Source organism: Nesoenas mayeri, assembly GCF_963082525.1.
Source record: "Nesoenas mayeri genome assembly, chromosome: 24".
Taxonomy (NCBI): Eukaryota; Metazoa; Chordata; class Aves; order Columbiformes; family Columbidae; genus Nesoenas; species Nesoenas mayeri.
In genome coordinates, this window is record NC_137546.1 from 6,474,607 (window position 1) to 6,488,990 (window position 14,384).

General features: G+C 54.9%; 1 protein-coding gene across 2 annotated transcripts; it reads left to right on the forward strand.

The window, feature by feature from the left end:
* The first annotated feature begins 892 nt into the window (after window positions 1-892).
* PPIH (peptidylprolyl isomerase H) lies at window positions 893-14,384 on the forward strand. 2 transcript variants are annotated; one of them, XM_080358871.1, is made up of 10 exons: window positions 893-1,001; window positions 1,740-1,804; window positions 2,884-2,907; window positions 3,372-3,416; window positions 3,811-3,853; window positions 5,156-5,248; window positions 7,404-7,491; window positions 8,954-8,994; window positions 10,532-10,620; window positions 14,248-14,384. In XM_080358871.1, the coding sequence occupies exons 1-9, from the start codon at window positions 936-938 to the stop codon at window positions 10,598-10,600; spliced, it is 534 nt and encodes a 177-aa protein (XP_080214997.1). In that variant the 5' UTR covers window positions 893-935; the 3' UTR covers window positions 10,601-10,620; window positions 14,248-14,384. The 2 variants fall into 2 exon arrangements, with proteins under 2 accessions (XP_080214997.1, XP_080214998.1); XM_080358872.1 differs by having other exon boundaries at window positions 10,532-10,615.

Here is a 14,384-nt window from a genome sequence, read left to right on the forward strand (position 1 = left end):
CCGCGGCGCAGACGCTTCCGTCGCCCGGCAAAGACTCTGGGCCAGAGCCGGGGCCGCAGCGGGAGCCCGTCGGGCTCAGGTGAGCAGCTCCGGACGCGGTTCTGCAGCGCCCCGGGGGGCAGGGGCGGCCTTGGGTTGTGCTGGGGAGCCAGAGAGCGCAAGTCTCGTCTGTGCAGTCCTGGGCAGCTGCAGCCGGGACAAAGACCTCACTGGCCCGTCCCGCAGAGCGCAGAGCAGGCGCTGGTACCTGGGACCGACTGACACGGGCTCTCGCTGCTTCTCTCCCAGGCGCCGCTGAGCGTGGGGCTGGATCTGCTGGGGACTCTCCCCGGGTGTCTCCTGCTCCTGTGCCGAATGCAGATGACGTCCAGGATCCCCCGGCCAGGGCAACACCGGCCGACCTCAGTGATTTGGAAGAGGAGCTGTTGCAATAGTTAGCAAGCAGGATTAAACTCGTGAAAGTTTGCTCCTGTGCCATTTCCTCTGCTCCTGGCGCTTGTTCCTGGGGAGCAGAGCCCGACCCCCCTGGCTCCAAGCTCCTTTCAGGCAGTTCAGAGATCAGAAGGTCTCCCCTCAGCTCCTGTTCTCCAGCTGAACCCCCAGGTCCCTCAGCCGCTCCATCACACTTGTGCTCCAGCCCCTCACCAGCTCCATTCCCTTCTCTCCACTCGCTCCAGCACCCCAAGGCCTTTCTTGGCGTGAGGGGCCCAGAACTGCCCCCAGCATTCGCGGTTTGGCCCCACGGTGCCCGGTACACGGACGGTCCCTGCCCTGGTCTCGCTGCCCACACTCCCGTCGCCCGCTCCCGGTTTCCCTCCCATCCCGCTTCCCGCCCCGCCCCGCCCCGCCCCGCCCCGCCCCGCCCCGCCCCGCCGCCATTACCGGCGCCTCTTCCGCTTCCCCCGCAGCTCTTGCTTCCGGGCGCCGTGGCCGCCATGTCGGCGCTGGCGCTGAACCCCAACAACCCGGTGGTGTTTTTCGATGTCACCATCGGCGGGCAGGTGCGGGACGGGCCCGGCCGGGGCGGGGGGAGCACGGAGCGGGGTGTGGGGTGGGGGCACTGAAGGGTTTAGGGGTTCGTGGTGGGGGCAGCTGGGGCGGCGCGGGGAGAGCTTGAGGTGAGCGGTGGGGCGGGGTTTGGGGGGGCAGGGGAATTTGGGGGCTGAGGGGGAGGGGTTTGGGGAGCACGGGGGGGTTGGGGGGGCAGTAGAGGGGTTATGGGGGAGCAGTGATGTCAGCTTAGGGGGGGCAGTGGGGGGTGAGGGCAGCAGGGAGGGGGTTTGGGGGGGCAGTGGGGTTGGATTTTCGGGGGGGCAGTGGGGTTGGGTTTTGGGGAGCAGCAGGGGGTGGTTTGGGGAGCAGCAGGGGGGGGTTTGGGGAGCAGCAGAGGGGGGTTTTGTGGAGCAGCGGGGGGAGTTTTGGGGAGCAGCAGGGGAGGTTTTGGGGAGCAGCAGGGGGGGTTTTGGGGAGCAGCAGGGGGGGTTTGGGGAGCAGCAGGGGGGGTTTTGGGAGCATCAGGGTGGGTTTTGGGGAGCAGCAGGGGGGGTTTTGGGGAGCAGCAGGGGGGTTTAGGGAGCAGCGGGGGGCTCGGTGCACTGCGGGGTCCAGGGGCTGTGGGGCAGGGCTGGCAGTGGTGCTGTGGGGGGTTGCGGGGCTGGGGGTGCAGCAGGGGGCTCTGGGGGTTGGTGCTGGGCTGTGGGGGTGGGGCCCAGGGGCTGATGTGGCCGCCGTGTCCCCAGGAGGTCGGGCGCATGAAGATCGAGCTGTTCGCTGACGTCGTTCCCAAAACCGCAGAGAACTTCAGGTGAGCAGCAGCCGCCGTTCCCAGCGCAGCTCCCAGACGGGTGCCGGGTGCGGGATCATCTCTGGTGACAGAGCCGCTCCCCAGAACCAGCGCCCGCTCTGCTCCTCTCCCCGTCCCCAGAGAGACGAGACCGAGCAGCACCCGGATCCCATGGGGATCCCGTCTGGCTGGAAGGTGATGACTCCAGCCCCTCTGCTCCCTGTGCGGAGCTGCTGTTGTGCTCAGTGCATTTGTACAAGGCAGAACCTTAATGTCATGGGAGAGTTCTGAGCCGCTGCCTGAAGGGGCCTCACACCAAGAAAGGCCTTGAGGTGCTGGAGCGAGTGGAGAGAAGGGACCGGAGCTGGTGAGGGGCTGGAGCACAAGTGTGATGGAGCAGCTGAGGGACCTGGGGGTTCAGCTGGAGAACAGGAGCTGAGGGGAGACCTTCTGATCTCTGAACTGCCTGAAAGGAGCTTGGAGCCAGGGGGGTCGGGCTCTGCTCCCAAGTAACAAGCAACAGGATGAGAGGAAATGGCCTCAGGTTGTGCCAGGAGAGTTTGAGGTTGGATCTGGGGAACAATTTCTTCCCCAAAGGGCTGTGGGGCATTGAACAGGCTGCCCAGGGCAGTGCTGGAGTCACCATCCCTGGAGGGTTGGACAGACGGACAGGAGGTTCTCAGGTCATGGGGCAGGGACAGGGCTGGGTTACGGTTGGACTTGATGATCCTGAGGGGCTTTTCCCACCCAAATGATTCTATTCTGTGAGTCTAAGGATGTGCCACTGGGACATTCTGCCTCCACAGGCAAAATGAATGTACCCAAATATACCCTGTTTTCTGTGAAGCACAAGGCCAGCTCCACGTTTGGTGTCGTACAACCTTGGTGTTAAATACTCAACCTCCTCAGCTGCAGAAAGTGCAGAGTTTGCTCTGAGATGGGACCGGGGAGGAGTTGGTGCCGGTTCCCGTGTCGCCGGGGGTGTCTCGGGTGCGGTGAGCAGTGTCCCGCAGAGCAGCGGGTGCGTGTTCGCCAGGCGCCATCCTCTGCGTCCTGGCGTTCAGCCGAGGCTCATGCTCTGCTCTCTTTTTGTCTTGCAGGCAGTTCTGTACGGGTGAATTCAGGTGAGTGGGTTACGGAGCAGCCCGCAGGGAAATGCGGCGGGTGAGCAGGAATAAGGCTCACATGGAAGTTTTTCTTACACGAGTACAAAAGAGTTACAGCAATCTGCTCTGGTGAAACCGCGACGGGCTCAGTCGGTGATGGAGATGTCAGACTTTCCCTTTTGGGCATGACTTAGTTTGCGCTCAGGTTGCTCTAAATAGCCCTGCTGCAAATCCCACGTGCTCGTGCTGCAGTTTGAGTGGGATCCCGTCAAGGTGACGCTGTGGATATTGTAGGAAACCGCAGGGTTTTATGTGCAGAGCTCACCTGAGGTTTCCCTTGGCCGAGAGCCCGGGGCCGCAGCGCTTGGCCGCGTGTCCAGGCGGCTGGTGACGTACAGGGCGACGCTTGGGGACCCCGGGGAGGGTTTGGTGTTGGGATATCCCGTGAACTGCAATGATTTTTCCTCTTTATTTCCTTGCAGGAAGGATGGTGTCCCCATAGGTTATAAAGGAAGCACTTTCCACAGGTAATTATAACTAATTACAAACAGCAGGCTGAGCTGGGTGTGGGTTTGAGTCCTGCCTGGGAGGCATTTGTAGCTCAGCGCTGGTGTTGTCTCTGTCTCTCTGGGGTTTGGGGACTGTCAGGTGTTGCGCGTTGGGGTCATGGGGAGGGATCCATGTTGCTCATGTGCCAGGACACCGATCATTTGTGGCATCTGTCACCTCATCTGATCGAGCGGCGCTGACTCCCGGATTGTCCCGTAGCAGCACTAATTAACACTTGCCATAAATTGGAGACTGCAGCATCCACAGACCCGATAACTTGTGTTGTGCTGGGACAGAACTCCTTTTTACTACATTTTAAGCTTCTCGAGGCATTTTTCTACTGAGAACTAAGTTGTTGTTTTACTTCTTTAGGGTAATAAAGGATTTCATGATCCAAGGAGGTGACTTTGTAAACGTACGTACCTCTGCTTTCCTGTTGTGTTTTCCTACGTGGTATAATGCAGTTTAGTCCATGCTGACATGTGGGATCTCAGTCTGTGGGTACCCAGAGGTTTTCTCATAGCGTTGCTGCCATCTGACTGCAACAGAACATAGTGCATGTGGAGACAAATCTGGAGTCTCGGGTGAACGTTCCTTCTTCTTCCCAAAATATTTTCCCTCTAAATATTTCCTCTCTAAAAGAAGAAACCACAGCCATGCAGCGAAAGGCTTTTCAAACTTGCAAAGATCATATTATTTTATCCTGTTGTCCTTCTCCTCTCCCTACAAACAAGAAATCCTCTGAATTTCTACTTGCTTTGTGGAGAGAGACCCTAAGTACAGAACCAATCGTCTCATGCAAGGGAGAGTTTAAGTCCAAATTAATTTTTGTTAGCGAATTTTCTTCACAAATAGAGAAGACTTTGTGGCCGCAGAGGTGGTCACGCTCTTGGGAAATGCTGAAAATGAAAAATTTAATGAAATAGAACAAGGGCAAGTGTAGAGTCTTGAATCTGGGCAGGAACAACCCCAGGTTCCAGTGTAAGTTGGGGAATGACCTGTTAGAGAGCAGCGTAGGGGAAAGGGAGCTGGGGGTCCTGGGGACAGCAGGGTGACCATGAGCCAGCACTGGGCCCTTGTGGCCAGGAAGCCAATGGGACCTGGGGTGGGTTAGAAGGGGGTGGTCAGTAGGTCAGAGAGGTTCTCCTGCCCCTCTGCTCTGCCCTGGGGAGACCACACCTGGAATCTTGTGTCCAGCTGTGGCCCCTCAGTTCCAGCAGGACAGGGAACTGCTGCAGAGAGTCCAGCACAGCCACCAAGATGCTGGAGGGAGTGGAGCATCTCCCGTGTGAGGAAAGGCTGAGGGAGCTGGGGCTCTGGAGCTGGACAAGAGGACACTGAGGGGTGACCTTATTAATGTTTATAAATATATAAAGGGTGAGTGCCATGAGGATGGAGCCAGGCTCTTCTCGGTGGCAAACAATGATAGGACAAGGGGTAATGGGATCAAGCTGGAACACAAGAGGTTCCACTTAAATTTGAGAAGAAACTTCTTCTCAGTAAGGGTGTCAGAGCCTGGCCCAGGCTGCCCAGGGGGGTTGTGGAGTCTCCTTCTCTGGAGACATTCAAGACCCACCTGGACATGTTCCTGTGCGACCTCACCTGGGCGTTCCTGCTCCAGCAGGGAGATTGGACTGGATGATCTTTTGAGGTCCCTTCCAATCCCAAACATACTGTGATACTGTGATACCGCGGCTGAGCGGCACCTCTCACGCAGGGGGACGGCACCGGCGTCGCCAGCATCTACCGGGGACCTTTTGCGGATGAGAACTTCAAGCTGAAACACTCTGCTCCTGGGCTGCTCTCCATGGTGAGTGTTGAATAATGACATTAGAACGCTCAGAGCCCTTGGTTCTTTCTCTGTGCCCTTTTCCTAAGCAAATAAACTCTTTGCACCGTTGGATGTGAGGTGTCAAAGACCCGCTTTGTAACCACCAGTCAGAACATTACTCCTGGGTTAATAGTTGAGTAACGCGAAGTCCTGACCTGTTCTTACCTGGTGCAGTTCTGGGTCAGGCTTTGCTTTCAGAATAGTTTAATGTGTGTAGCTTTCATACAGCACCAAGTGGTGACGGTTCTTTCTTCCCTGATCCTGTTATCAACCACTGACCTCAGCAAGGACGAAACAAAGAGATTTGGGAGTTTCAAAGCCACGGTGGCGTTTCCATGGTGGCTTTTGTAACATGTGCTTCCTGTTCAACGTCGTAGGAAAAACTGCAGCGGTTGCGTGTTGCCCGACAGAACAATACGTTCAGTTTTGCAATGGAGAGCAAGTGGAGCCCGTGCTTCAGCGTTCCCAGCCGCAGCTGCTGCTTCTGCAGCTCTTGGAGCCGCCCGGCCCCTAAAACCGCTGCCTTTGGGTTTGTTATTCATCCACAAAACATGCCCCAAAATGAGGCACGTCTTTATTAACCAAGATAGGCACCATTACAATCAACACATTTTTGCCAATGAGAAATAAGTTTGATTATTTTTAGTGTAAAACTCCATGTGTCAGGATTCCGTTAACTCTTGGAAAGCACTTTCTGCATCTCGCTGCCTGTGGGAGCGTTTTCCCTGCAGAAAGTTGCTGAGATGCTTGGAGAAGCGGCCGTCGCTTGGCGGGAGGTTGGGAGAATGCGGTGGACGAGGCGAAACTTAGCCCAGTTCATTCAACATTTGACGTGTCCGTTGTGCGACGTGCGGTCGGGCGCTTTCTGGCGACCGATGCCGGCTGCGGTTTTTGGTGCATCTCCCCAGTCAGATGTGACGGTTTCACCGGGATTCAGAAAGCTGGAGTGGATCAGACCGGCAGCAGAGCACCAAACAGCGACTGCGACCTTCTCCTGGTGCGGGTTTGGCTTTGGGAAGCGCTTTGGATGCTCTTCTCAGCCCAACCGCTGAGCTGGTTGTCACCGCTTGTTGCATAACATCCACTTTTTGTCACACGCCGCAATCCGACTGAGAAATGGTTCATTGTTGTTGTGTAGAAGAGGAGAAAACAATGCTTCAAAATGATGATCTTTTTGATTTTTGACACCTGCTTATCAAGCTTTTTCACCTTTCCCATTTGCTTCAAATGCCCAATGACCGTAGGGTGGTTCGACATTGAGCTCTGCTTGGTGTTGAGTTCTTCGGCACCTCCTCGTGTGGTTTTAAGAGGATCAGCTCTGGTGGTCGCTCTCAGCTGGTCATTGTCACCGCTGCTCTGCTCTGCATCTTCAAGGCTCTCGTCTCCTTTGCCAAACTTCTGGAGCCACCACTGCGTGTTAACGAACCACGTTCATTAGCAGCTCCTGGGCCAAGTGCCTTGTTGATGTTGCGAGTTTTCTCCGCCACTTTATGGCTCATTTTGAACTCGCATAAGAAAATTGCTCAAATTTGCTTTTTGTCTAACATCATTTCCATAGTCTGAAAGAAATAGAAAATAAACAGCAAGTAATAAGTCAGAAGCAAAAAAACAACCACCATAAAGCAAGAAAAGCTCGTTAAAACAATGTATAACATAACCACATTTATTTATGAACGTATCCAATGTCAAATGGTGAATTTTGACAGTGCAAATACCGCAGTTCCTTTTGCCCCAACGTAATCTGTGTGTTGGCTCTGGGGTCGTTCTGGTTGTCACGGAACTGTGACGTATTGAAGCGGACTGAAGCGTTGCTGCGATGTTTTCATAGCAGAGCGCGAATCTCTGGGTGTCGCGCTCGGATGTGAATCAAATTTTACACCCACAAGACACGGCTCTGTGAGCCGGCGGTTGGCACCTTTCTCATCCCGGTCGCTGAAACACGTTTGGGGTTTATTCTGAGGAAACCTTCTAGCTTCTTTCTTTCTGCCAGGGTTCTCTCCTGCACGCGTGTATCTTGTTTCCTTTGGTTTCTGTAGCAAAAGGTTGGTCTAGAGCAACAGCTCTTTCTTACTCGAGATGCATCTGCTTTGAGTTTTGGGAAGTCCTCATCTGTTTTGCCGCTCTCCACCTGCAGGCGAACAGCGGTCCCAGCACCAACGGCTGCCAGTTCTTCATTACGTGCTCCAAGTGTGACTGGTTGGACGGAAAACACGTTGTGTTTGGTGAGTACCTGCGGCGCGGGGCTGGGGGAACAGCTCGGGGCCTCCCCGCTCCAATAAACAGCCGTGGGCTGCTGGTTCGTCCCCCCTCGCTGTGCCAGCGGTGGCGTCTGTGCAGCCAGAGACTCAGATGGTGGTTGAAATCCCAGAAGCCCAGGCTGTTGGGCTGCAGGAGCTCTGCAGATCCCCAGCCCAGCCCTGCCAGCGCAGGTCACAGAGCAGATCACACAGGATCCCAGGGGGTTTGAATGTCTCAGAGCAGGAGACTCCACACCCGCTCTGGGCAGCCTGGGCCAGGCTCTGGCACCTCCCAGCAAACAAGTTTCTGCTCCTGTCCAGATGGAGCCTCCTGTGCTTCAGTCTGTGCCCGTTGTCCCTCACCCTGGCGTTGGGCACCACTGAACAGAGTCTGGTCCATCCTCTGACACCCACCCTGAGATATTGATCCATTGATCAGATCCCTCTCAGCTTCTCTTCTCCAGCTCAACAGCCCCAGCTGTCTCAGTGTCTCCTCATCACAAAGATGCTCCAGAGCCCTCAGCATCTTTGTAGCTCTCGCTGGACTCTCTCCAGTAATTCCTTGTCCTTCTGAAACTGGGGAGCCCCGATCTGGCCCCAGTTGTGCAGATGGGGCCTCCCCAGGGCAGAGCAGAGGGGGAGGAACAACCTCCCTGACCTGCTGCTCACACTGTTCCTCACACACCCCAGGTCCCATTGGCCTCTTGGCCACACGGGCACATTGGTGACTCACGGTCACCCTGTTGTCCCCAGAACTCCCAGGTCCTTCTCTGCAGAGCTGCTTTCAGCAGGTCCCCCAACCTGTGCTGGTCCCGAGGGTTGTTCCTGCCCAGGTGAAATGAAACGATTTTTCCCTGATCAGCTTTAATCCAGGTCAATTCCTTGGTTGGCGTATCGTACATAAATCCTTGTGCCAGGGCACAAAGATGAGGGGACCTCTTTCTTCTCCACGCTGAGAGAGAATTGAGCTTTCAGCAGAGTTTTTACATAATAATTCAATGAAACCACACGTGCTGGCTCTTCACATCTGCCACTTGCGCTGGGGGATTCCAGGGGTGCAGCCGCTAAGCCCGTGTCCTGCTTACTCCTTCCTCCGATTCCCGAGTAACACCGGTACCATTCCTGCCCTTTTTTGTGTCGTTAGGAAGGTTGCGTGTTGGAGAGCTGGTTCACGCTGTGTTTTGAGCTGGCAGCTCAGAACCTCCGTTGTTCTGGTTGTGCCCTCCTTGGGATGGGCGAGTGTTCTTAGTCTGTTCTGAACTGGGAAGTGTTTTCAGGGGGGTTGTCTCCTGTACCGGTTCAGAGATCACTGATCAACACTGGTGTGCCCAGTAGCTCTCACTGCACAGGACTTTTCAGGGGGAACAAAACCACATGAACTTGTGATGTGTGAGGGGGTAAAGGTGAAAACTGCCCATACTGAAGTGGTTCGGTTTTCTCGTTCTAGGTAAAATTGTCGATGGGCTGTTGGTCATGAGAAAAATTGAGGTAAGTTGAATTCACCTATTTCTATCCCATAGAGGATTAACGAGGGTTGTTCTGTCCTCTCCCGCTGTCTGTTTGCCAGATAGCAGGGAATACCAGTGCTGATAACTGGTATTACCGGTTGTCATTGCTATAAAATAGCAGGAAATCTTCCACGGCGCAGGCGGTCGCGCAGCCGGGGTTTGGCGCGCGGTGTCTCGTGGCGGCCACTCGGTCTTTGAGCGGGGATTGTGTTCTCGTGGCTTTATTTGCGACGCTTTGCATTTGTTCAGGAAGCCGAGTTGCAAAGCTGTTCCATCAGCAGCTCGGACGGGGCCGAGCGGATCACGTTGTGCCATCGCCTGCGGTTACTCGGTGGATGCTACATCATCAGTTCTGCTGATCTGTGATCAGCGTGTTTAATTAGAAAAATTAAATCTTCTACGGGCTTCCAGGAGCTGCAGATAAATACGCTCACTGAGGGGCAAATTCAGGGAAATAAGTGGTAGATTTATGATAGATTCATGAAAGAAGGAGAGCTTCAGGGTGGTGCTGTGACCCTCTCATACGTGGATTCCGCTTCTGTACCAACCTATGTTTGCTTTTCTTGTTACAGCTGTAATTAGTAACTTTAAAGATTGAAGCCAGAGCGGCCTCTAGCAACGCGGTGCCAGCCGCATCTTGTGAGGAGCTCTCCCGGTTTGGCTTCGTCCCTTCCCTCCTGCTCAAAGGGTCGGGCTCTGCTCCGTGTCCCAAACTCTGCGCACACCGATGTCACCGGCTCATGGCTGGGCCTGTTGCCAAAACACAGGAGGGTGCATCTGTCACCCAGAGCTGTGTCCAGATTTCCCTGTTCCTTGTGTCACACAGACACTTCTGACTCGCTCCTCAAGTATTGTCACAGAACCACAGAATCACAGAATGGACTGGGTTGGAAAGACCTCAGAGATCATCCAGTCCAACCCTTGGTCCAACTCCAGCCCATTGACCAGATCATGGCACTAAGTGCCATGGCCAATCTCAGTTTAAACACCTCCAGGGCCGGTGAGTCCAGCACCTCCCTGGGCAGCCATTCCAATGCCTGACCACTCTCTGCACAGAATTGCTTTCTAATCTCCAGCCTCAATTTCCCCTGGCAGAGTTGAAGCCCATGGCCCCTTGTCCTATTGCTGATGCCTGGGAGAAGAGCCCAATCCCCCCCTGGCTAGAACTGCCCTTCAGGTAGTTCTAGAGAGTGCTGAGCTCAGCTCTGAGCCTCCTCTTCTCCAGACTGAACAAGCCCAGCTCCCTCAGCCTCTCCCCATAGGGCTTGTGCTCAAGTCCCTTCCCCAGTCTTGTTGCTCTTCTCTGGACCCTCCAGCACTTCAATCTCTTTCCTGAGCTGAGGGGCCCAGAACTGAACACAACACTCCAGGTGTGGCCTCCCCAGTGCAGAGCACAGGGTTAATTCAGCCTATACAGAGTACAGATCACTTCCCTTGTCGCTCACTGGATTCACTGTCGCTGACTGGATTCACTGTATTTTTATTAGGTTTAACATTATATATTTGTTTGCCCCCAGAATGTGCCTACGGGTCCAAATAACAAACCCAAGCTGCCCGTTGTCATCTCGCAGTGCGGGGAAATGTAAAGCAGTGGAGCAGAGGTGCGGTAAGTCCCTGTCGTGGTTTAACCCCAGCTGGCAATGCCGCCGCGGCAGCTCGCTCAGCCCCTTCCCCACCCTCAATGGGGGAGAATCAAAAGGGAAGGGAGAGACTTGGATTGAGATGGACACAGTTTAATAAAATAACAAAATACTAATACACTACTAGTAAATATATATAATATATATGTAATAGAAATGAAAGATACTCAAGGCAGTTCCTCATGAACTCTGTCCACAACCAAGCAGCCAGTCCCAGCGAGCAGCACTTGGTCAACAGTGAGAAAAGGAGGAAAAAGGCAGAAAAGCCTCTGCAAAATGGCAAAAGTCCGGGCTAAACATCCTGACCGAAACTTCCCGGCTGCCCCCAGAGAGAGAAGAACCAGAGAGAGCGGTAGACCCAGAACTGGAAGTTCCCAACTCTCCTTAGATAATTAGCATGATGCTAATGGGGTGGAATACCCTTCTTGGTCAGTCTGGCTGTGAGTCCAGCTCTGCCCCATCTCTGCCTCACGCCTGCGGGCAGAGCTCCGAGTGTCCTTGGCTCTCAGACCAGAGCAATTCAGAACATTAACTCTGTGCTGGGGTGTTACCTGCTGTTCTCAATCTAAGTCCAGATAATGGGTGTGCTAGCTAGGAAAAAGAAAGGTTTCTAACTGCATGAAGAAAATTAACCCATTTTCAGTCAAACCAGCACAGTCCCCATCTTCCTGGGCACCCACAGAATCCCAGAGTGTCAGGGGCTGAAGGGCCCTGGAAAGCTCATCCAGTGCAATCCCCCCATGGAGCAGGAACACCCAGATGAGGTTACACAGGAAGGTGTCCAGGCGGGTTGGAATGTCTGCACAGAAGGAGACTCCACAACCCCCCTGGGCAGCCTGGGCCAGGCTCTGACACCCTCACCATGAAGTTTCTTCTCATATTTAAGCGGAACCTCCTGTGTTCCAGTTTGCACCCATTGCCCCTTGTCCTGTCACTGGTTGTCACCAGCAGAGCCTGACTCCATCCTCCTGACACTGCCCCTTTCCATCTTGATCCCCAGGAATGAGTCCCCCCTCAGTCCCTCTTGTCCAGCTCCAGAGCCCCAGCTCCCTCAGTCTTTCCTCACACGGGAGATGCTCCACTCCCTCCAGCATCTTGGTGGCTGCGCTGGACTCTCTGCAGCAGTTCCCTGTCCTGCTGGAACTGAGGGGCCACAGCTGGACACAAGATTCCAGGTGTGGTCTCCCCAGGGCAGAGCAGAGGGGCAGGAGAACCTCTCTGACCTACTGACCACCCCCTTCTAACCCACCCCAGGTCCCATTGGCTTCCTGGCCACAAGGGCCCAGTGCTGGCTCATGGTCACCCTGCTGTCCCCAGCACAATTGAGCTCGGGGCTGATCTGTTCTGTGCTTTTCCCTGACTTATTTTCGCATTTAAGTCTGCAAAGAGCTGACTCGGCTCCGTGAAGCACCAGAAAATGCTTCTCTCACAGCGTTAGGATTTGCCAGCTCCACTCCCTGTGCTGGCTTCCCCTGAGCCACCCCAGCACCCGCGGCAGCACCCGGTGGTCCTGGTCTTGCAGCTGCCATTGCGGGGATGATGGAGCTGTGGAAGCTGAGCCTTGGGTGGGCTTAGGCTGCTGTGAACCCTCTGGTTGCTCAGAGAGCAGAACATCCTTGGGGAGGGAAGAAGGATTTGAGCCACCTTGCTCAGTACAGCTATGGAGGGCCAAGAAGTTATCACGTTACATAGTCCTAACTTGTAAAAATCCCACTGCCCTCACCCAAAGGGAGATGTTTCCAGCAGTTACTAGTATTGAGGTTTCACTTGGGTTAAACCAGTGGGCTCAAGACAGAGCTCGGGCTCGTGCACATTGTTCTGTTTCCATTTTTCCACCCACTTCACCATAAAAAACACAAGCATTTAAACAAATCTGTCTAGATTTCAACGAGTCAGGCTGCAGCTTGTCAGAAATCTGCTGTATTAGCCTTTTGGTTGCTGATTTTTCAGATGTCAGCGGGCGGGCACTGACAAAAGCAAATCCCCACCATTTTTGACCGTCCATCAAATGATTCCCAGACGTCTGCGGTTGCCCGTGAGGACACGTCCGCTCCCCTAACAAACTCTTTCAGATCCGCAGCACTCCAACCCCTGCGAGCTCCTGTTTGATGGAGTGACAACATGGAATGTGATCGTCATTTCATTCCCCCAGTACTTCTGGTGGCATTTAGAGGCTTTTGAAGACAGGGACAACCTTATGACCAGACTCCTGCGGCCATGCAGAGCTGTGCTGGTGGGTCGGGTCCCCTTTAGGGTTGTCCTCAGGCCCAGGCTTGTTGATCGTGTTTATTTGGAGCACATGAGCTCTGGCAGCATCAAATTGGAGATGGGTGGCTTCTCATTTCTAGTGCTGCTTTGCTTGGTTTCCCAGCCGGCTCTGAGGAAGCACCTTCCTGCACCGCATGTAGACAAGAGAGTTCTTACCCAACTTCAGGCAGCTAAATCAGTTACTTGTTGAGATCCCCAAAATCAGGCAGGAGAAGCAGGTGCTGTGGGTTTTAGGTTCAGAGGTAGATGCAGGTGTGTGGAGAGCCGGGGGACCCCGAGTTCTGTAGCTTGGGGCTGACGTGAGACAGCGAGTGCAGCGAAGAGAACGCACTGCAAACCGCTGTAGGGGCACCTGGAGTCACTGCCTGGCCTGGGGATGAGTTGGGAACGGCTGCTGAGCATATCATAGAATCATTTGGGTGGGAAAAGCCTCTCAAGATCACCAAGTCCAACCATAACCCACCCCAGCCCTGCCCCATGTCCTGAGAGCCTCATGTCCGTCTGTCCAGCCCTCCAGGGATGGTGACTCCAGCACTGCCCTGGGCAGCCTGTTCCAATGCCCCACAGCCCTATGGGGAAGAAATTGTTCCCACATCCAACCTCAACCTCCCCTGGCGCAACTTGAGGCCGTTTCCTCTGCTCCTGGCGCTTGTTCCTGGGGAGCAGAGCCCGACCCCCCTGGCTCCAAGCTCCTTTCAGGCAGTTCAGAGATCAGGAGGTCTCCCCTCAGCTCCTGTTCTCCAGCTGAACCCCCAGGTCCCTCAGCCGCTCCATCACATTGTGCTCCAGCCCCTCACCAGCTCCGTTCCCTTCTCTCCACTCGCTCAAGCACCTCAAGGGGTTTCTTGTCCTGAGGGGCCCAAAACTGCCCCAGGATTCACAGTTTGGCCTCACTGTGCCCAGCACAGGGACAGTCGCTGCCCTGGCCCTGCTGGCCACACCAGTGCTGGTACCAGCCAGGATGCTGGTGGCCTCTTGGCCACCTGCGCACACACTGGCTCATGTTCAGCCGCTGTCACCAACACCCCCAGGTCCTTTTCCAGCCGCTCCTCCCCGAACCTGCCGCGTTCATGGGGCTGTTGTGACCCACGTGCAGGACCCGGCACTCGGCCTTGTTGGACCTCAGACAAGTGGCTTCAGCCCATCGCTCCAGCTGGTCCAGATCCCTCTGCAGAGCCTCCTGCCCTGCAGATCAGCGCTCCCACCCAGCTGTGAAAGTACTGGCGGTGCCCTCGATCCCTTTGTCCAGATCATTGATCATTGATCATTGACTTAAACAGAACTGGCCCTGGTGTTTGAACTGACTTGTTTCTTCTCCGTTCCAGGGCTCCTGCGGTTCCATCTCCAGCCCCCGCAGCCCTGTCTGCAGACCCACGCTCTCGACGTTCTCCTGACGGTATTTAATAATCAGCCTCTCTATATATTTTTTTTAACCTTTTGGAATGTAAATAAAGAATTTTGC